The 14,353-nt window shown below is 52.1% G+C and overlaps 1 protein-coding gene across 14 annotated transcripts in view; it reads left to right on the forward strand.

The window, feature by feature from the left end:
- Positions 1-14,353, forward strand: part of Macroh2a1 (macroH2A.1 histone) — a 61,583-nt gene that overhangs the window by 38,114 nt on the left and 9,116 nt on the right. For 2 of the 14 annotated variants that reach the window (XR_015640741.1, XR_015640743.1), the window contains exons 6-9: positions 5,502-5,601; positions 7,413-7,503; positions 11,565-11,654; positions 13,498-13,672. Coding sequence is in view for 5 of the 14 variants with exons in the window: in XM_087590339.1 (XP_087446465.1) it covers positions 5,502-5,601; positions 11,565-11,654; positions 13,498-13,672 (365 nt within the window). In the remaining 9 variants the exon portion in view is untranslated. 14 annotated transcript variants of the gene reach the window in all.

Here is a 14,353-nt window from a genome sequence, read left to right on the forward strand (position 1 = left end):
CACGGGCAATGTATTTTCAGCCGCCCGAGTGATGCAGCTTTGCCAGGACGCCATGGTTTTGTAAAAGTCGATTCGCTCTTACTGAGAATAAAAATGATGCAAAGGCTTTTAAGACCTGAGAGTGAGGGCTGATTGGAAGAGGGGCGGGCGGGGACTGTCGTCTTACTCCTAACCGGTAACATAACCCTGAAGGGTTGCTGGACCCGGCCCTGCCGATCCAGCACGCACAGGCTCTGTACTGGGTTAGAAGCTGCATCATTTTTACGTCCTCACTGTCACACCGTTCTCTTGCTCACTCATGCCCGTTGTCCCCTGCCCTTCCCCTCTCGTGTCACTAATTGCACTCAGGCTCTCATGATGCAATTCCTGTGGTGACGTTCCAGAATCTAACCATTGCTGTTCATCCTATAGCTGTTATCTGTATTCCGTGTGCATCTGTCTAGAGCAGCAGTTCTAGCTGTCATCTTAAGGTCTGGCCTTTGGAAGTTTAACTTCCTCTCAGCTGAAGGCAAATGCCCGAGTCTTCCACACCTTTCACAGGTCCAGTCACGTTGCCTCAGTTGCCACTGATGTGTGAGAGAGACCCTCTGCTGTTTTAGCCACCTCCACCCTGGCCTTTCCTGTTTCTGCTCCCTTCTTTCCCCCAACCCACAACCAGCCTGAGCTAGAACTCACATTCACTTCACTGGAAAAGACACACAGCAAACATGAAGTCACTGAGCTCTGGAAGTAGCCATGTGCAGCACAGACCCCCCTTCTGTTGCTCTGTTGCTTCAGCAGGAGATAGGATCAGGTCCACATCCAGGCTGTTGCCTGGAGCCCCGGTGAAGATCCTTGTTTGTGTCTGCACATCTGAGCCCGCAGCTCTCTGCAGTGTACCTCCTCCTGGGATCCTCCTGGTCTCAGATTGCAGAACAGGCACCTCAGGGATGAAAACGGTGTAATGCTAACTGTCCCTCAGGGCTTGCAGGGTCTGAAAAGCCATAGGAGCAGGGAAAGTATTGATACACTGATAAAGGAGATGGTCTGATGAGCAGGGGAAGGTGTTAGGCTAGGTCACGAAGCCAGAGTAGCTGTTTGAGATCTGGGCTTTGGTGAAGACTTGCTGAGCCAGAGCCTAGAATAGAAGTCAGCCCTGAGAACAGCCCTGGGCACCAACCCAAGGTGAACCATCCACTCTTGTGAATGTTTGAACACTTCAGTCTATCGGATATTAGGAAAACTGCCCTTCCAACTGAGTGTGTGTATGGCAGGATGTGCTGACACCCATGCTCCCCAGGAGAGGCTCCCAGAATCACCGGAGCTCAGCCTGGACACCCATGTGAGGAACTGGAGTGCTTCTAGCCTTTCAAGAGCCCTCTATTCCTGTAGCCGAGGCAAGGGACATCATTCTGAAGCAGCACTTGCAGGCCCTTTATTGACTTTGACAGTCAGGAGACAAGTTTAGTGTGTAGTGCTGAGGGCAGGAGTCATAAAACGGTCACAAGTGTCACACAGGCATTCTGGAAGCCTGGCCTGGACATTAGTTTGGGTGTGAGATTTAGAGAATGTTTCTGAAAGTGTACTTTAGAAGGGTAGCTGTGGTGCCCTGCCCTGTGCACCTCATTTCCTGTCTGACAGTGAGCGAAAGAAATCTTTAAATACAGCCACAAAGCTGGTGGAGAAATGTGACACTGTGCGGCTGGGAAACTGTCCCCTTAGTTGCTAAGCTACGCACAGGAGGGCCAGCCCTGGGCTGAGGAGTCTGGACTTGATTGTCGCTGTTAATGATGCATTTCAGACTGAAGTCTCAGGAGCATCCCTCACTGCCCTGTGATTTCCATGTTCACACACACTGTTGAAAACAGTGCTGGTAGCCTGAGTCCACAAATGTTTTTTGCCTTGTGGTTGCCCTGAGATGTGTGGCTTTTTCCAGGCCCTTTTAAAACCTCATGGCTTATTAAAAAACAAGCACACAGAAACCCCCACAACAACAACAGCAAACCCTGGCAGTGTGTGCATTCACGCCTCTGTCAGCAGTGGGTCTGTGGTAGTGTTTGAAGCAGTTGGGAAAGCAGATTAGGGAGGGTGGAATCGAGTCTCAAACTCCCAAGTGATGGGGATCGTGGTGGCAGGGATTCCCTTGGACTCATGCCACTTCTGAGGGTGGGAAGTTGGCCAAAGAAAGGGAGCTGTCGACCCCATCCCTCCCTCCATCCCGATTGATGCCCGGCTTCTGAACTAAAACAGGGAATGTGGTCATGCTGTATGGCGCCATCCTGATGTCAGGCAGGTTCTGGATATCCTTGTCTTTCTAGGGCACTGTTTGGGCCAGAAGCCTACCTACCATATGTTGGCCTAAGGCTCTGGGGAACTTACACTAGACATGTGATACAGCACAGCACAGCACAGATGTGAAGACAGGAGTGGCCCTCATGGGGTGACTAGGAAGAGTTCTTGAAAGCAACTTCCTTTCCTGTTCCCCTTTAGCAGGGAAGCAGGCTTTGAGGCCAGGAAAGGAATTGCACTTGATTACACAGGAAGGTGAGGCCAGCCCTCTTCATTGTCATGAATGGCACCAGAGTTTGATAGCATAGGTAGGCCCAACATACCACTAAGAAAATCTGTAATGATCACTCTCATGTCTTAAAAATTCTAACCAGATTTTAAAAGGGATTGTACTATTCCCTTTGGCCAATGGTGTCAGGTCAAGGTAGCAGAACTGGGCCACTTGCTTCTTGTCATCAGTGCCAGACATTCTCCCAACATGATTCCCCCACCCCCTACCCCCAGGTAAGGCAGGACTGGCTTCAAGCTGCCGAAATGCAGGCCTGGTGTCTCCTTTAGTCCCACTATGAGAGAGGAGACGCTCACTTCAGCTAAGAGGTGCACCTAATGGTGTTTGATGTTCCAGGCCAAACAGGACATGGCACCCTCAGCGGCCTGAGTCTCTCGGGTGTCAGGGACAGGCTTCCACAGGGCTGAGATGAGGGTGTTCGGTTGCCGGTGGGGGAAGGGACCTGTAGTTTTCTGGGTTAAGTCCCTTTCTTCCAACTGTAGCCAAAGAGACACTCTTGGTCTCTTGTTGGCAATGCCCCAGTAGTGTGTTCCTGCAGCAGCCAGCAGGATCCACAGCTGCACTAAAGTTCCCATGCTGTGGTATAAAACTGAAGTCTTTAATCTTCCCACAAGATGACAAAGATGTAATCACTTTGCTCAAACACTGAAACCACTAATGATCTTTCTCCTTCCCAGAAAATCAGACTATTGGGAATTTTCGCAATTTTTGGCAGTCTGATTTGTGATCCAAGTCCCTCTCCTCTGCCATATACTGTGTGTGGTCGCTTGTTCGTGGGCCAGCTGACTTCTGTGTTGGCCCAGGACCTGGCAGTTCACTTGTGGATTGCTAGACTGGGCCTTTCAAAGCCGTGCACACGCAGCCCATGTGCCCTGTGCTCAGGGGTTTTACTCTCTTGTCCAGGGTCAAGAGCAGCACAGACTTGTAGCCAGCCCAGGGCCATATTCTGAACATTACTGTACAAGCATGATGGACGATGCTTAGATGTGGGAGAGACCGACAGCCCTCCATTGGCTGGGCTAGCACCAGTACTACGCAACAGGCCTCCTGAGGTGCTGTGGTCTTCACTCCCAAATGCTCTCCACCTGTGGCCACAAGGAACGGTGACAAGGCTAGGAAGGACTAGGAGTTCTCCAAGGAGGAGGGTTCTGATTGCAGCTGCTTCCTGCCCCCAGCAAAGGCAGGATACTCCAGTGTCCCCAGAGAGCCCATTCCCCAGGACAGAGGTGTTGCTGGCCTCTGAGGGTTGGAAGATGTTTCCTGGCTGGTGAACGCATGTTTCTCCAGCGAATACAATCCCAGATGTGCCCTACAATTAGAAAAAGTTTGAAGGGTTGAACCTGCACGACTTGAGCACATCATTCTGTAGAGACTTAAATGTGTGCTCAGCCATGCCACACAGCAGAGGCTGGCTTTCTTCTCCACTCTCTCCTTTGCCTCCCTCCCTCCCTCCCCAACCTCTTGCCTTTTCACAGAGTGTGATTTTCTTGTTTCTCTGCTGGGAGCATAGACTACTTTTTAGGAACAGCATTTCCTTGGAGCCCATCCTTCCCTCCTCCCAGCAGGGGGCACAGCCAGGGCCTGTGCCCCTCAGTGCACCTGCCACTAAGATCAGGAGCCCCTGAGGAGCAGATCGGTGAAGAGACCCCTGCTGGCCGTCTTCTTCCAAGTTGGGGACGTGAGAGGCCCCCAATCATGATCAGGTGCTAGAGGAAGCTGAAATCCGGCCTTTCTTCTGTCTTTGAATCTTTCTCTGGTCAGACGACCACATCTATTTCTGCCATTGCTTTCTCTCGAGGAAGGACTCTCAGTCTAAAGGACCATTAGGCTTTGAAAATCTAACAGCTTTTAAGGATCAGAAATTTGGGGGTGCATCTCTCTTGCATATAATTTACCAATTTTCTTTTCTTTATCCCACAATGGCCCCAGAAGTTCAGCACCCTTAGGGCCTAGTTGCCAGGAGCTGCCCTATATTCCACCACACTCTCCCATGGTGAATGCCAGGACAGAGACTCAGTCCTGCTGTTCCCTGTAGGCTCAGGCCTAGGTCTTGATGGGTCTGTGTGCTTAAGGCACAGTTGTTGTCACTGAAGAAGCAACAACTTGATGACAAGACATATTGTGAAGGTACGAGTTTAGTCACATCTGTACCTAAAGAAAAGGAGGGAGTAGTGGGGCAGGGCCAGGGCAGCAGAAGCCAGCACCCACTGCTCCTCCATAGTCACCAAGGCTTTCCATGGCAACAGAGCAACAGGTGGGGAACAGTCAGTGGCTCTTCAGAAAGACCCGGTTGATTGGGTGAATTACACAACTCAAGGTATTTACAACCCAGCCGTCAGCCTCAGGACAACCTGACCAGTGAGGTGAAAATTCCTTTTTAAAAAGACACATTATCTTCCTGGAGAACTGGTTTCTTCCTGGGTGTCACCATTGTGTGAGTAACGGGCATATAAGATTAAGTGTTCTAGCAGCAGACCATTCTAGCTCTTTGCTGCTCCTGACCAGGATGGGAGCAGGGAGGGTCAGCCAGCAGCTACAGTGGTAAGAACAGTCTTAAAAAACTACAAACACTTGCAGAATAATGGCACTTTGTAGATGTCCACACAGCCAGCTAGGATTCCTCTGTTACCCTCGTGCCCTTGCTTCTGGGTCCTCATCCTTACGAGTTCCTCTAAGGAGAACTACCAGCTCTCTTCCCAGGCCACTGTGGTTTGTGCTTCCCTTTCACCCTAAACAGCACCCGCAGGTTCCACACGCCCGCCTAGCCTGCTTCCCCTCAGCACCTGTGGTGCGGGAGTCTTCTGTTGAAGTAGGCCCGCATTAGCCAGCGGCTCCCAGCCTCTCTCTGTGCCCAGTGCACTGCAAGCGTCCACTGCCCAGGGCTCTCACCCTCTGCAACTTGCCGGCTCTCCTGTTATTTCCCACCTCGTGCTTTTCTTTTCAGCTGAACCTTATTCACAGTGAAATCAGTAATTTAGCCGGCTTTGAGGTGGAGGCCATAATCAATCCTACCAATGCTGACATTGACCTTAAAGATGACCTAGGTAATTGGGGATGGGGTTTGGCACCACCAGCTGTCAGATGGAAATTTATGGAACCCAGAATTTAGGCTCTTTGCTCGCCTAGGCTTAAGCACAGTCCAGGCAGCTCTCCAATCCCTGATTGGCCTTTGATTGTAGACCTTGAACACTGACTCACTCAGACCTCTCCACATGGAGACGGTCTCTTACGTCTCATTGAGTGCGATTGGCTCCTTCCCCTGCCTGGCAGACACATCCCCGTCTAAATTCTCTTCCATAATGATCAGACTGACTGCTGGTTTCTTGGGAGGGATTTTAAAATGTGTGTGTTGATTTTTTTTCCTTGTCTTTATTTCTTTTTAAGCTGAAAAAGTCAGGTAACAACAAAACAACAGTTTCTCCATTTAAGCTGTGGTTAGAACAGCGCCCAGAGTGCGCAGGGAAGTGAGCTGGGTTCTATATCACGGAGCTGAGCTTTATTCATGAGTTACCAGCTCCCTTCCCCCAGCTTTTCCTAGCCATGTGGTGTGTGACTGACCACTGCCACCTGCGTGCACAGTGAGGCTGGAGCCTGCTGGTCAGAAGGGCACACAGGGGCACAGGCTGAAAGGTCCCCTCGGGTGTTCCACGTCTGTGGTTCCATCGTTTCATGAGAGGCACTGTCAGCTGACAGCAGAAGTGGCCCTGTGAGACACAGAAGTGACACAGCGTTGCTAGGACCCTCAGGCTCGGCATGTGCCTTGTACCTGGCTGCCGTATAATCTGTGTGCCTCCTGCCCCCAACTGACCACAGCTGCTTTCGTCCTAACAGGGACGAGACGCGCACACACACACACACACACACACACACACACACACACACAGGCCCCACTAACAGGGACGACACACACACACACACACACACACAGGCCCCACTAACAGGGACGAGACACACACACACACACACACACACACACACAGGCCCCACTAACAGGGACGAGACACACACACACACACACACACAGGCACACACGCACACACGCACACACACACACACACACACGCACACACACAGGCCCCACTAACAGGGATGAGACACACACACACACACACACACACACACACACACACGCACACACACACACACACACACACAGGCCCCAGCAGCGCTGCAGGCAGACGGAACTCAGCAGTACCTGGTTGGGATTTGTTTCCCACATGCTTCATCCAGATGTCCGCGTCTGTAAAACCAAAGGGCAGAGGCTATAAATGGCAGTGGTTCTGTCCGAAGCATGTGTAACAGATTCTCTGGGAAAGAGACAAGCCTGAGAGCCCCTTCTGCCCCCCTGTACAGGTACCTGTGCTGCTCTCTTGAGCTGCATTGGAAGGGAAACAAAAGCATTAGAAATCAAAGGCTACAAGTTGACTGCTCTAGACGGATGGAGAAACTCATTGTTGTGGTTGGCCTGACAGCCCACGTTGTTTCAAAGCAGATGCCATGTTTTCGTAGCCTTCTCAGTGGGTGCCAGTGTTGTCCAGGCTTCTGCAGGGTGAAGCGGGGCGTTCCTTGTTTTGTTTCTTTTAATCTTTGGAAATGATCTCATGTGTGTGTTTCTCTCTCTCTTTTTTTTGGACTTGTCCTTCAAATGTTTAATTTAAACATGTCACATTTGATATTCCTCCTCCTGTCCTCACCCCCATCCACATGTGCGCACACTGCGTGGACTGATTGCCCCTTGGGCTCAAATGTTGGAATCGACCAGGTAGGCCAGCCCTGCCCCTGGGGCCTTAGTAAATGTGCCTGTGCGTGGGTCTCGGTCCAGCACCGTTGATCTGCATCTGTTTACCTGTTATAGTTGCAAGTTGTTCAGGCTGACATTGCCTCGATCGACAGTGATGCTGTCGTTCACCCGACAAACACTGACTTCTACATCGGTGGTGAAGTAGGTAATGACGAGCTGGGTGCTGCCGAGTGAGTGTGTGTGCGTGCGTGCATGGTCAGTCGGCCGCGCAGACAGCTTGATCCTCTGACAGCTACGCAGGCTGCATTCATTTCACACTTCCAGCCGTCCTGACCGTCCTGGGCCTTCGTCCCTGGCTTGTGAACTGGAGGAGTGCAGCTGGCTGTCAGCCCTGTGCCTCACGGAGCAGCCGCCCCGGCCACTTCTGGTTTGGAAACTGGCTCAGCAGCTGCCCCATTTCTTTCTCTGCCTCGTGAGGTGTGGCTTCGTTGCAGACTGGATTCCCCCGAGGTGTCAGTTACAGGTGGGCGGGGCCGCTTCTATGCCTGTGCCCAGGCTCAGTGCCCACCCAGCTCTCCCAAGTCAGAGGCCCGTCCATTCTTGTGAATGGCTTCACAGCTCAGATATACACAAGGGGTACCCTTTCTAAATGGGTTCCCACAGGTGAGGTTGCAGTCAGATTGCAGGTGTCTATTTTATAAACTGTCCTTGGACAGCACTTGAGAAACACTTTGCCAGACTCAGGAAGCACTTGGGTCTGTCCTGGCGGCTGGTGCCTGCTCTGGGTCCAGTGTGCCCAGTTCCCCCAGTTCCAGATCCACTGTGTGGGTTCAGTACTCAGCACTACCCTGAGGGTATGTCACAAAGAGGCATTCCCTGGCTAGGAGGGACCTGACTCCTAGCGTCACTATCCACTGGTTATTGGGCCTGGCCAGGACATGTAATGCCTCCACACCTCAGTTTCTCTACTTGGTAATGAGGCTCATGTGAGAATGGGCAGTGCACCTTGGTGTCCAGGTCCTGGGCCCTGCTACTGTCAGCCTCACTGTTGGGTGCATCTGTAACTTGACGTAGATGTGCTGGGCCCAGCAATGTGGGAGAGAGAGAGAGGGAGAGAGGGAGAGAGGGAGAGAGGGAGAGAGAGGGAGAGAGGGAGAGAGGGAGAGAGAGAGAGAGAGAGAGAGAGAGAGAGAGAGAGAGAGATGATGATGTTCCTAGGCAGCTACCACTCCTGTGTTCCTACAGGATGGGGTGAGGAGTCCCACAGGAAGCCTTCTCTGAGTCCTGTGCTCTGGGTACAGGTTGCCGAGGACTAATGCCCAGTGAGGCTCAGTGTCACTGTTAGAGCCTGCTGTCACAGTTGCCTCGGATGCTGTGATGTGGGCAGCTGCTACGTGTACCATGCCAAAATGGAACCAGTCTGTGGGCAATTAAACCCCTCCTAAGAAGGTTGCTTGAGGAAAGACGGACTCAATGGGAAAGGAGTGAGTGAACGAAAGGCTCAGGGCCTGCCCTGTGTGCTGGGCACGACTAAGGCTCAGCCTTCATTCAGGGCGGGGGAGGGAGGGAAAGCTGGGAAGCTCCCTGGGCAAGGTATCTCGATGAGGCCCAGGGAGCTGCTGGTGGTATGAAAGGCTCCTGGTTAGCAGAGCTGGCCTCGTGGGAAGAGATAGGTTTGGAGAACGTGAACAAGCCACAGAGAGCCCAAGCAGTGTGGGCCACAGAGTAGGAACAAGGGCACACCACACATCTATGTCACAGCTAGAAGCCTCGGTAGGAGGAAAGACTGTACCACCAGGTGGGAATCCAGTCTTCCAAAGCCCACCTCCGCTTTCTCTGCCCAGAGATCCAGTCCAAACTAGTACTGACCTCAGAAACCTGGTCCCCAAGCAGTGACAATGCAGATTCATGACAGCCTCAATTGGCTGCAGCTCCCACACTGGTGTGAGAGGAGGGAAGAGGAAGCCGGGGAGAAAGGGCTGCTTTGCATTTTCGGTGTGAATTCCTGAGTCCTGACTGCTGGAAGAAGGGATTGGAGTGCAGGAATGCCTAGCCCAGTGATTAACTTCTGCCAGCAACAGTTCTTTCTAACAGTGAAATAGACCACGGGCTGAGTCTGACATTTGTCCAAGCCGAAATTTTTGCTTAGGCTGTTTTGAACACTGATACTTCTGTGCCTGCTTTCTAAGCATGGAATAATGTTGTTGTTCTCGTGGGAGTAACACGTGGTTATGCTTGGGGCGAACCAGCCGATTGCTTTGTGATTAACCCTGAAGTTGAGCCTAAAAAGCAAGAGCCTCATATTAAGAGTGTTGACAACACGGTTGAAAACGGGCCTGTTTCTTGTTAAAAAGTACACGTGTGTCTACATGAACATGTGCATACATGTGTGTGTGTAGGAGTCAAGTCCTGACTGGGTTGATTGCCTGCGACCTAGGCTTCCGTTTTTAAGTTTGAGAAATGCATTAAGTGTATTTTTTTAGCTTGCAGTTTCACTTCTAATTAAAGCAGTATTTAATTATAAGTAAAAATTTTAAAGTAAACATTCTTCCTAAGCTAAAATGCCTTTAATTACAAAGTAGCACCGTATTTTCTTAGGAGATGCTCTATGTCTCAAGAGGGAGTCAGCGATCTCTGTAAGCCAAATGCTGACTTTTTCAAACTGCTCTGTTCTCGCCTCAGAATGTGAGCTGTAGGCAGAAGGCAGCAGAACATCCATCCCCTCTTCACATGGGTTAAAGGGAACACTAGACTAAGGAACTAGTTGGTTTGGACCCACACTCCTTTTCCTCGGCCCCACGGATATGTCAAGTGAACCTCTATCGGGGTCTCACACCTGGACCGTACCGATGTCTGAGAGGCCAGGGCGTCCCTGAGACGCGTGGCACATTCAGCTGCCCCTCTGGTGCTGAAGTTTGTGCAGACATCGGTAGCAGCGGGTGAGAGCCGCTGGGAAAGCTCACGTTGCTGCCAAGGGCGTGACAGTGCAGGAGCTGCTAAGTTGCTGAGGACAGAGGATCCAGCTGCAGGAATCCAAGGCCCAGGCCTCGCTTAGCCGAGGAGCCACTCCTGGGCAGGGCACTGCTCACCACACTCACCCATGCACTGTGGGCTTCCTACAGTGACGGTGGTGGCTCTGTCTTATCTGTGACAGTGCCCAGAGGATTGCCTTTTGCTCCCAGACACTTACTGGGGTTAGTTCCCCTCCGAGGAACATGCATGCACATGAGACAGGTTTGCTGAGACAGTTCTGACCTGGGCTGGTACATCCAGTAGACCTTGACCAACCCAGGTACACTTAGACTTTCCAAGTCAAACGGTGAATCGTAAGGGGAATATTTCATCCTTTTTGAGGAAAAGGATTTAAAAAAATTCACACAGCTGAGGAACCAGAGCTCAAGGAAGAATAGAACTCTGTTCTGGCCAAATGTGACACACTGCTGTTGCCACAGCTGAGGCTGCTGCCCGTGGCCCCCATGAGCTCAGAGCCCAGCGTCCTCAGAGGTGCTGCTCTGCGTGGCTCTCACAGCCCGTCTCCTGGTCTCAGGCCTTTTGGAAATCTGGTCCTAAGCAGCCGGCCACCCTTTGGAAGCTTTGTGCAGTACCAGTTCATCTTTAAGCTCTGCTTCTGACGTTGCTCTCCTTCCTAAAACAATTCTGAATCATGAGTGTGATTAAGAGAATACTGTCTGAATCCATCTTTCTTTTTTTCTTTTATTTAATTCACATTTGACACCAAAGCTGCAAAATAGGAACTAAGCATGTGGCGCTGGCCCGAAGGTGGCCAAATGGGAACACTTTCCCCTCGGCGCTCCTTCCAAGAGTGCTGGCAGCTTGGTAGGAGGAGCATGTGCCACCCTCTCTCAGACCCCCTTACTTGGGGCTTCTCCCCGAGATAAGAAAGCCTCCGCAGGCCCATTGGGAACGAACATGCCACCTGCTTTCTCATACCCATGGAAGCATGCAGCCAGGCCCGTCTGCCAAGAACAGACGCTGCCTCCTTACCTCTCTGGCATCCCCACCTGAGTGACTCCCAGGGTGCGGGCAGCGAAGGGAGCCAGAGAGAACAGTAGTGCCTAGTGGCCACTGGCTGAGGGCAGCTCCTCTCCAGGTTTTCCCTCCCTGACCAGCCAAGGCATAGATCCTGTTTTGCAGTCTTGTGGAAATATAGCTGCTCAGGCCACTTATAGTATGCAATCACGTGACTTGTTGAGTGTCTGTGCCGCAGACGGGGTGGCATTCTGACCCTGCCCTGCCCTTGCCTAGGAAGCACACTGGAGAAGAAAGGTGGCAAGGAGTTTGTAGAAGCTGTTCTGGAACTTCGGAAAAAGAACGGGCCCTTGGAAGTAGCTGGAGGTAAGTGTTGGGAGGGTGCTGTGCTCTCCTGGTGTAGAGTGCACACTGCTGGGAGGAGCGGAGGGTTGAGGGTGCGTAACAGCACTGTCTCGGCAAGGAGGAGCAGGACCATTGGAACGCAGCCCATATATAAGCTGCAGAGCTAAAGGCTCATGGAAGCCACCTTCACATCTTAAAAGGATTTGCAGAAGCACCGTTTGGCAGCCCCGAGAGCCGGGGACAACTGAGAGCGAGGCTGAGCTGCCTCCTCCTCCAGCCAGCTGTACTTGTACCCATTTCCCATGTGCCATGACCGCCATCTTAGAGAGAGACGAACAAGATTGGCCTGTCCATGGGGCACATGCCGAAACCTGGAAGCTGGGCCCAGGTCTGGGGATCTTGGGTGGTTAGTGTGCCTGAAGAACAGGGCTTCCTGGGTCCATCGGGGGGCACCTGCTCTTCATGAAGACATGTCTGATTTTCCTTTCTTACTCTGCAGTCCGGTATGGCTGATTTGCTGAGGCCTCTTGACTAAATGTGAACACTAGTAATCATATATAATGTCTACACAGGTCTTCTCAGGAAACAAACACAGCCAGCCTCACCAGCGATGTCGTGTTACTTGCACCCTGGGCTTGTATCGGGGGCCTGTAGTGATGAAATACGAACTCTGACTGGTGCCATGAGACTCTGTTTTCCTATAAGGGATGCAGTGGACAGAGCACCAATGAGAAAGCACTTCTAGGCAGTCCCACCCACAGTCAACCTTGTGCAAGGGACCCGTGTGTCCACTGTCAGCCCACCAGTGACTCTTGGCACATGATGCGGTCTGATGGAGGAGGCAGCCTGGTGCAGCCAGAGCTGTGAGGATGGGAAGGCCATTAGAATAGTTCAAATTATTCTTGCTAGTTTTAATAACATTGTTTTTGTCTTGAGTCTAAACTACATTAGGTTTTTGTTGTTAACCAAAGTCTCAAACTTCTGGGCTCAGGTTCTGGCATTACACCTGGCTTACAGTAGTTTGAAAAGCGTCAGGACGACCAGGCATGGGCCTGCCCAGAGTCGGTTTGTTTAATGAGTTTTATTCTGGCCCATTGACCACAGGGATCATGTCAGCCCTTTAGCCCCAAGCATGTGAACCCCACGAGCGCCACTGTATAGTTGTCGATGGGTGCCATCAACAGGGTGTCTCAGTGCCACAGCCTTAATGATACCACGGGGGCAATGACGATTATTAAACAAAAACCCAGGTTCTGACACTCAAGCAAACCAGGAACTCGAATGTCTCTGTGTAGCAGTTCTTGTGGCACACAGTCCCGGAACGGCCCCAGGGGTGGACAGGGTGCTTATAGCTCAGGTATGCAAGGGAGCTGAGGCCGTGCCCTCAGAGTTGACAAGGGAGAAGCAGACAGTCATGGAGATGTGTGGCTGAGACTAGCCCAACAGAGGGAAGAGTCGCCCCCTAGAGAGGCCATCTTGTTTTGTCACCGTGGGCAGGATCAGGTCACAGAGCCAGGCTGTCTTGACTTGTGTGTAGGGAGTCAGAGGTCCATCCCAGGTACTGACTAGCAATCTGTGGAGCTGGTGTGTAAGGCCCACTCTCAGGAGCACGCCATGCTTCTGCAGCAGAGTAGCTCAGACGATCACCTGCTGCTCCTGCTGAGCGGTGACTGAATGCCACAGTCTCGGTGGACAGATGCTTGGAGAGCATCAGTAGCTAAAGCTGATGGAGTCGCAGCAGGAGGGCAGCCGCAGTCCTCCGTGAACACAAGTCATAGAGGTGGCTAGGGGCTCACTCAGAGCAGAAGGATAGGTGTGGGTCTGGCTTCTTGTGACATGTGCTTCTTCCTCTTGTCCCTTCCAGCTGCTGTTAGTGCAGGCCACGGCCTGCCTGCCAAGTTTGTGATCCACTGTAACAGTCCTGTCTGGGGCGCAGACAAATGTGAAGAACTTCTAGAAAAGACGGTGAAAAACTGCCTGGCTCTAGCTGATGACAGAAAGCTGAAGTCCATCGCCTTCCCGTCTATCGGCAGTGGCAGGTATGGGCACGGGTGCAGCAGCCCTGTCAGCCACAGGTGCATTCCTGCAGGCGCGGTCCCAAATACAGAGCTGTGACTCGATGCTTAGGCCGCCTCCAGGCTGGGCTTCTGACAGAAGCACAGTCCAAAGGACGCAAAGGTGACAGTGCCGTGCTGGGGCTACAGGGTCGGCTCAGCTGCGAGTACCCGCTCTTTCGTGGGCCTCACAACTGTCTGTAACCCAAGCTCCAGAGTGACGGACGTACTCGTGGCCTCTGCAGGCGCCTGTATACAGGTAGCATACACAGGCACACACATATTTAAAAATCGTTAAGAGAATATGGAAGGCTGATAAGAAGTCAGAAATATCTAAACCCTGGTGACAGCAAGTGTCACCACAGGGGTCTACAGACAGCCAGCCAGCCAACAGAGGGTCTTGAAGAGTCTGTAAGACTCAGGGGGTGCAAACAGAGTAGGAATGCGGGGCGGTAAAAGGTTGCCGTACACACACACCTTTGTGTGAGACCCTTGTCTCTGCTAGGGTTTCTGCTGCTGTGAGGAGACCCCGTGATCAACACCGGGGCTGGCTTAGAGTCCAGGGCTTTAGTCCATTATCATTGTGGCTGGGAGCATGGCGGCACACAGGCAGACACGGTGCTGGAGAGGGAGCTGAGAGTTCTGCATAGGCAGGCAGCAGGAAGA

This window comes from Rattus norvegicus, chromosome 17, assembly GCF_021556685.1.
Source record: "Rattus norvegicus strain SHRSP/BbbUtx chromosome 17, alternate assembly SHRSP_T2T, whole genome shotgun sequence".
NCBI lineage: Eukaryota > Metazoa > Chordata > Mammalia > Rodentia > Muridae > Rattus > Rattus norvegicus.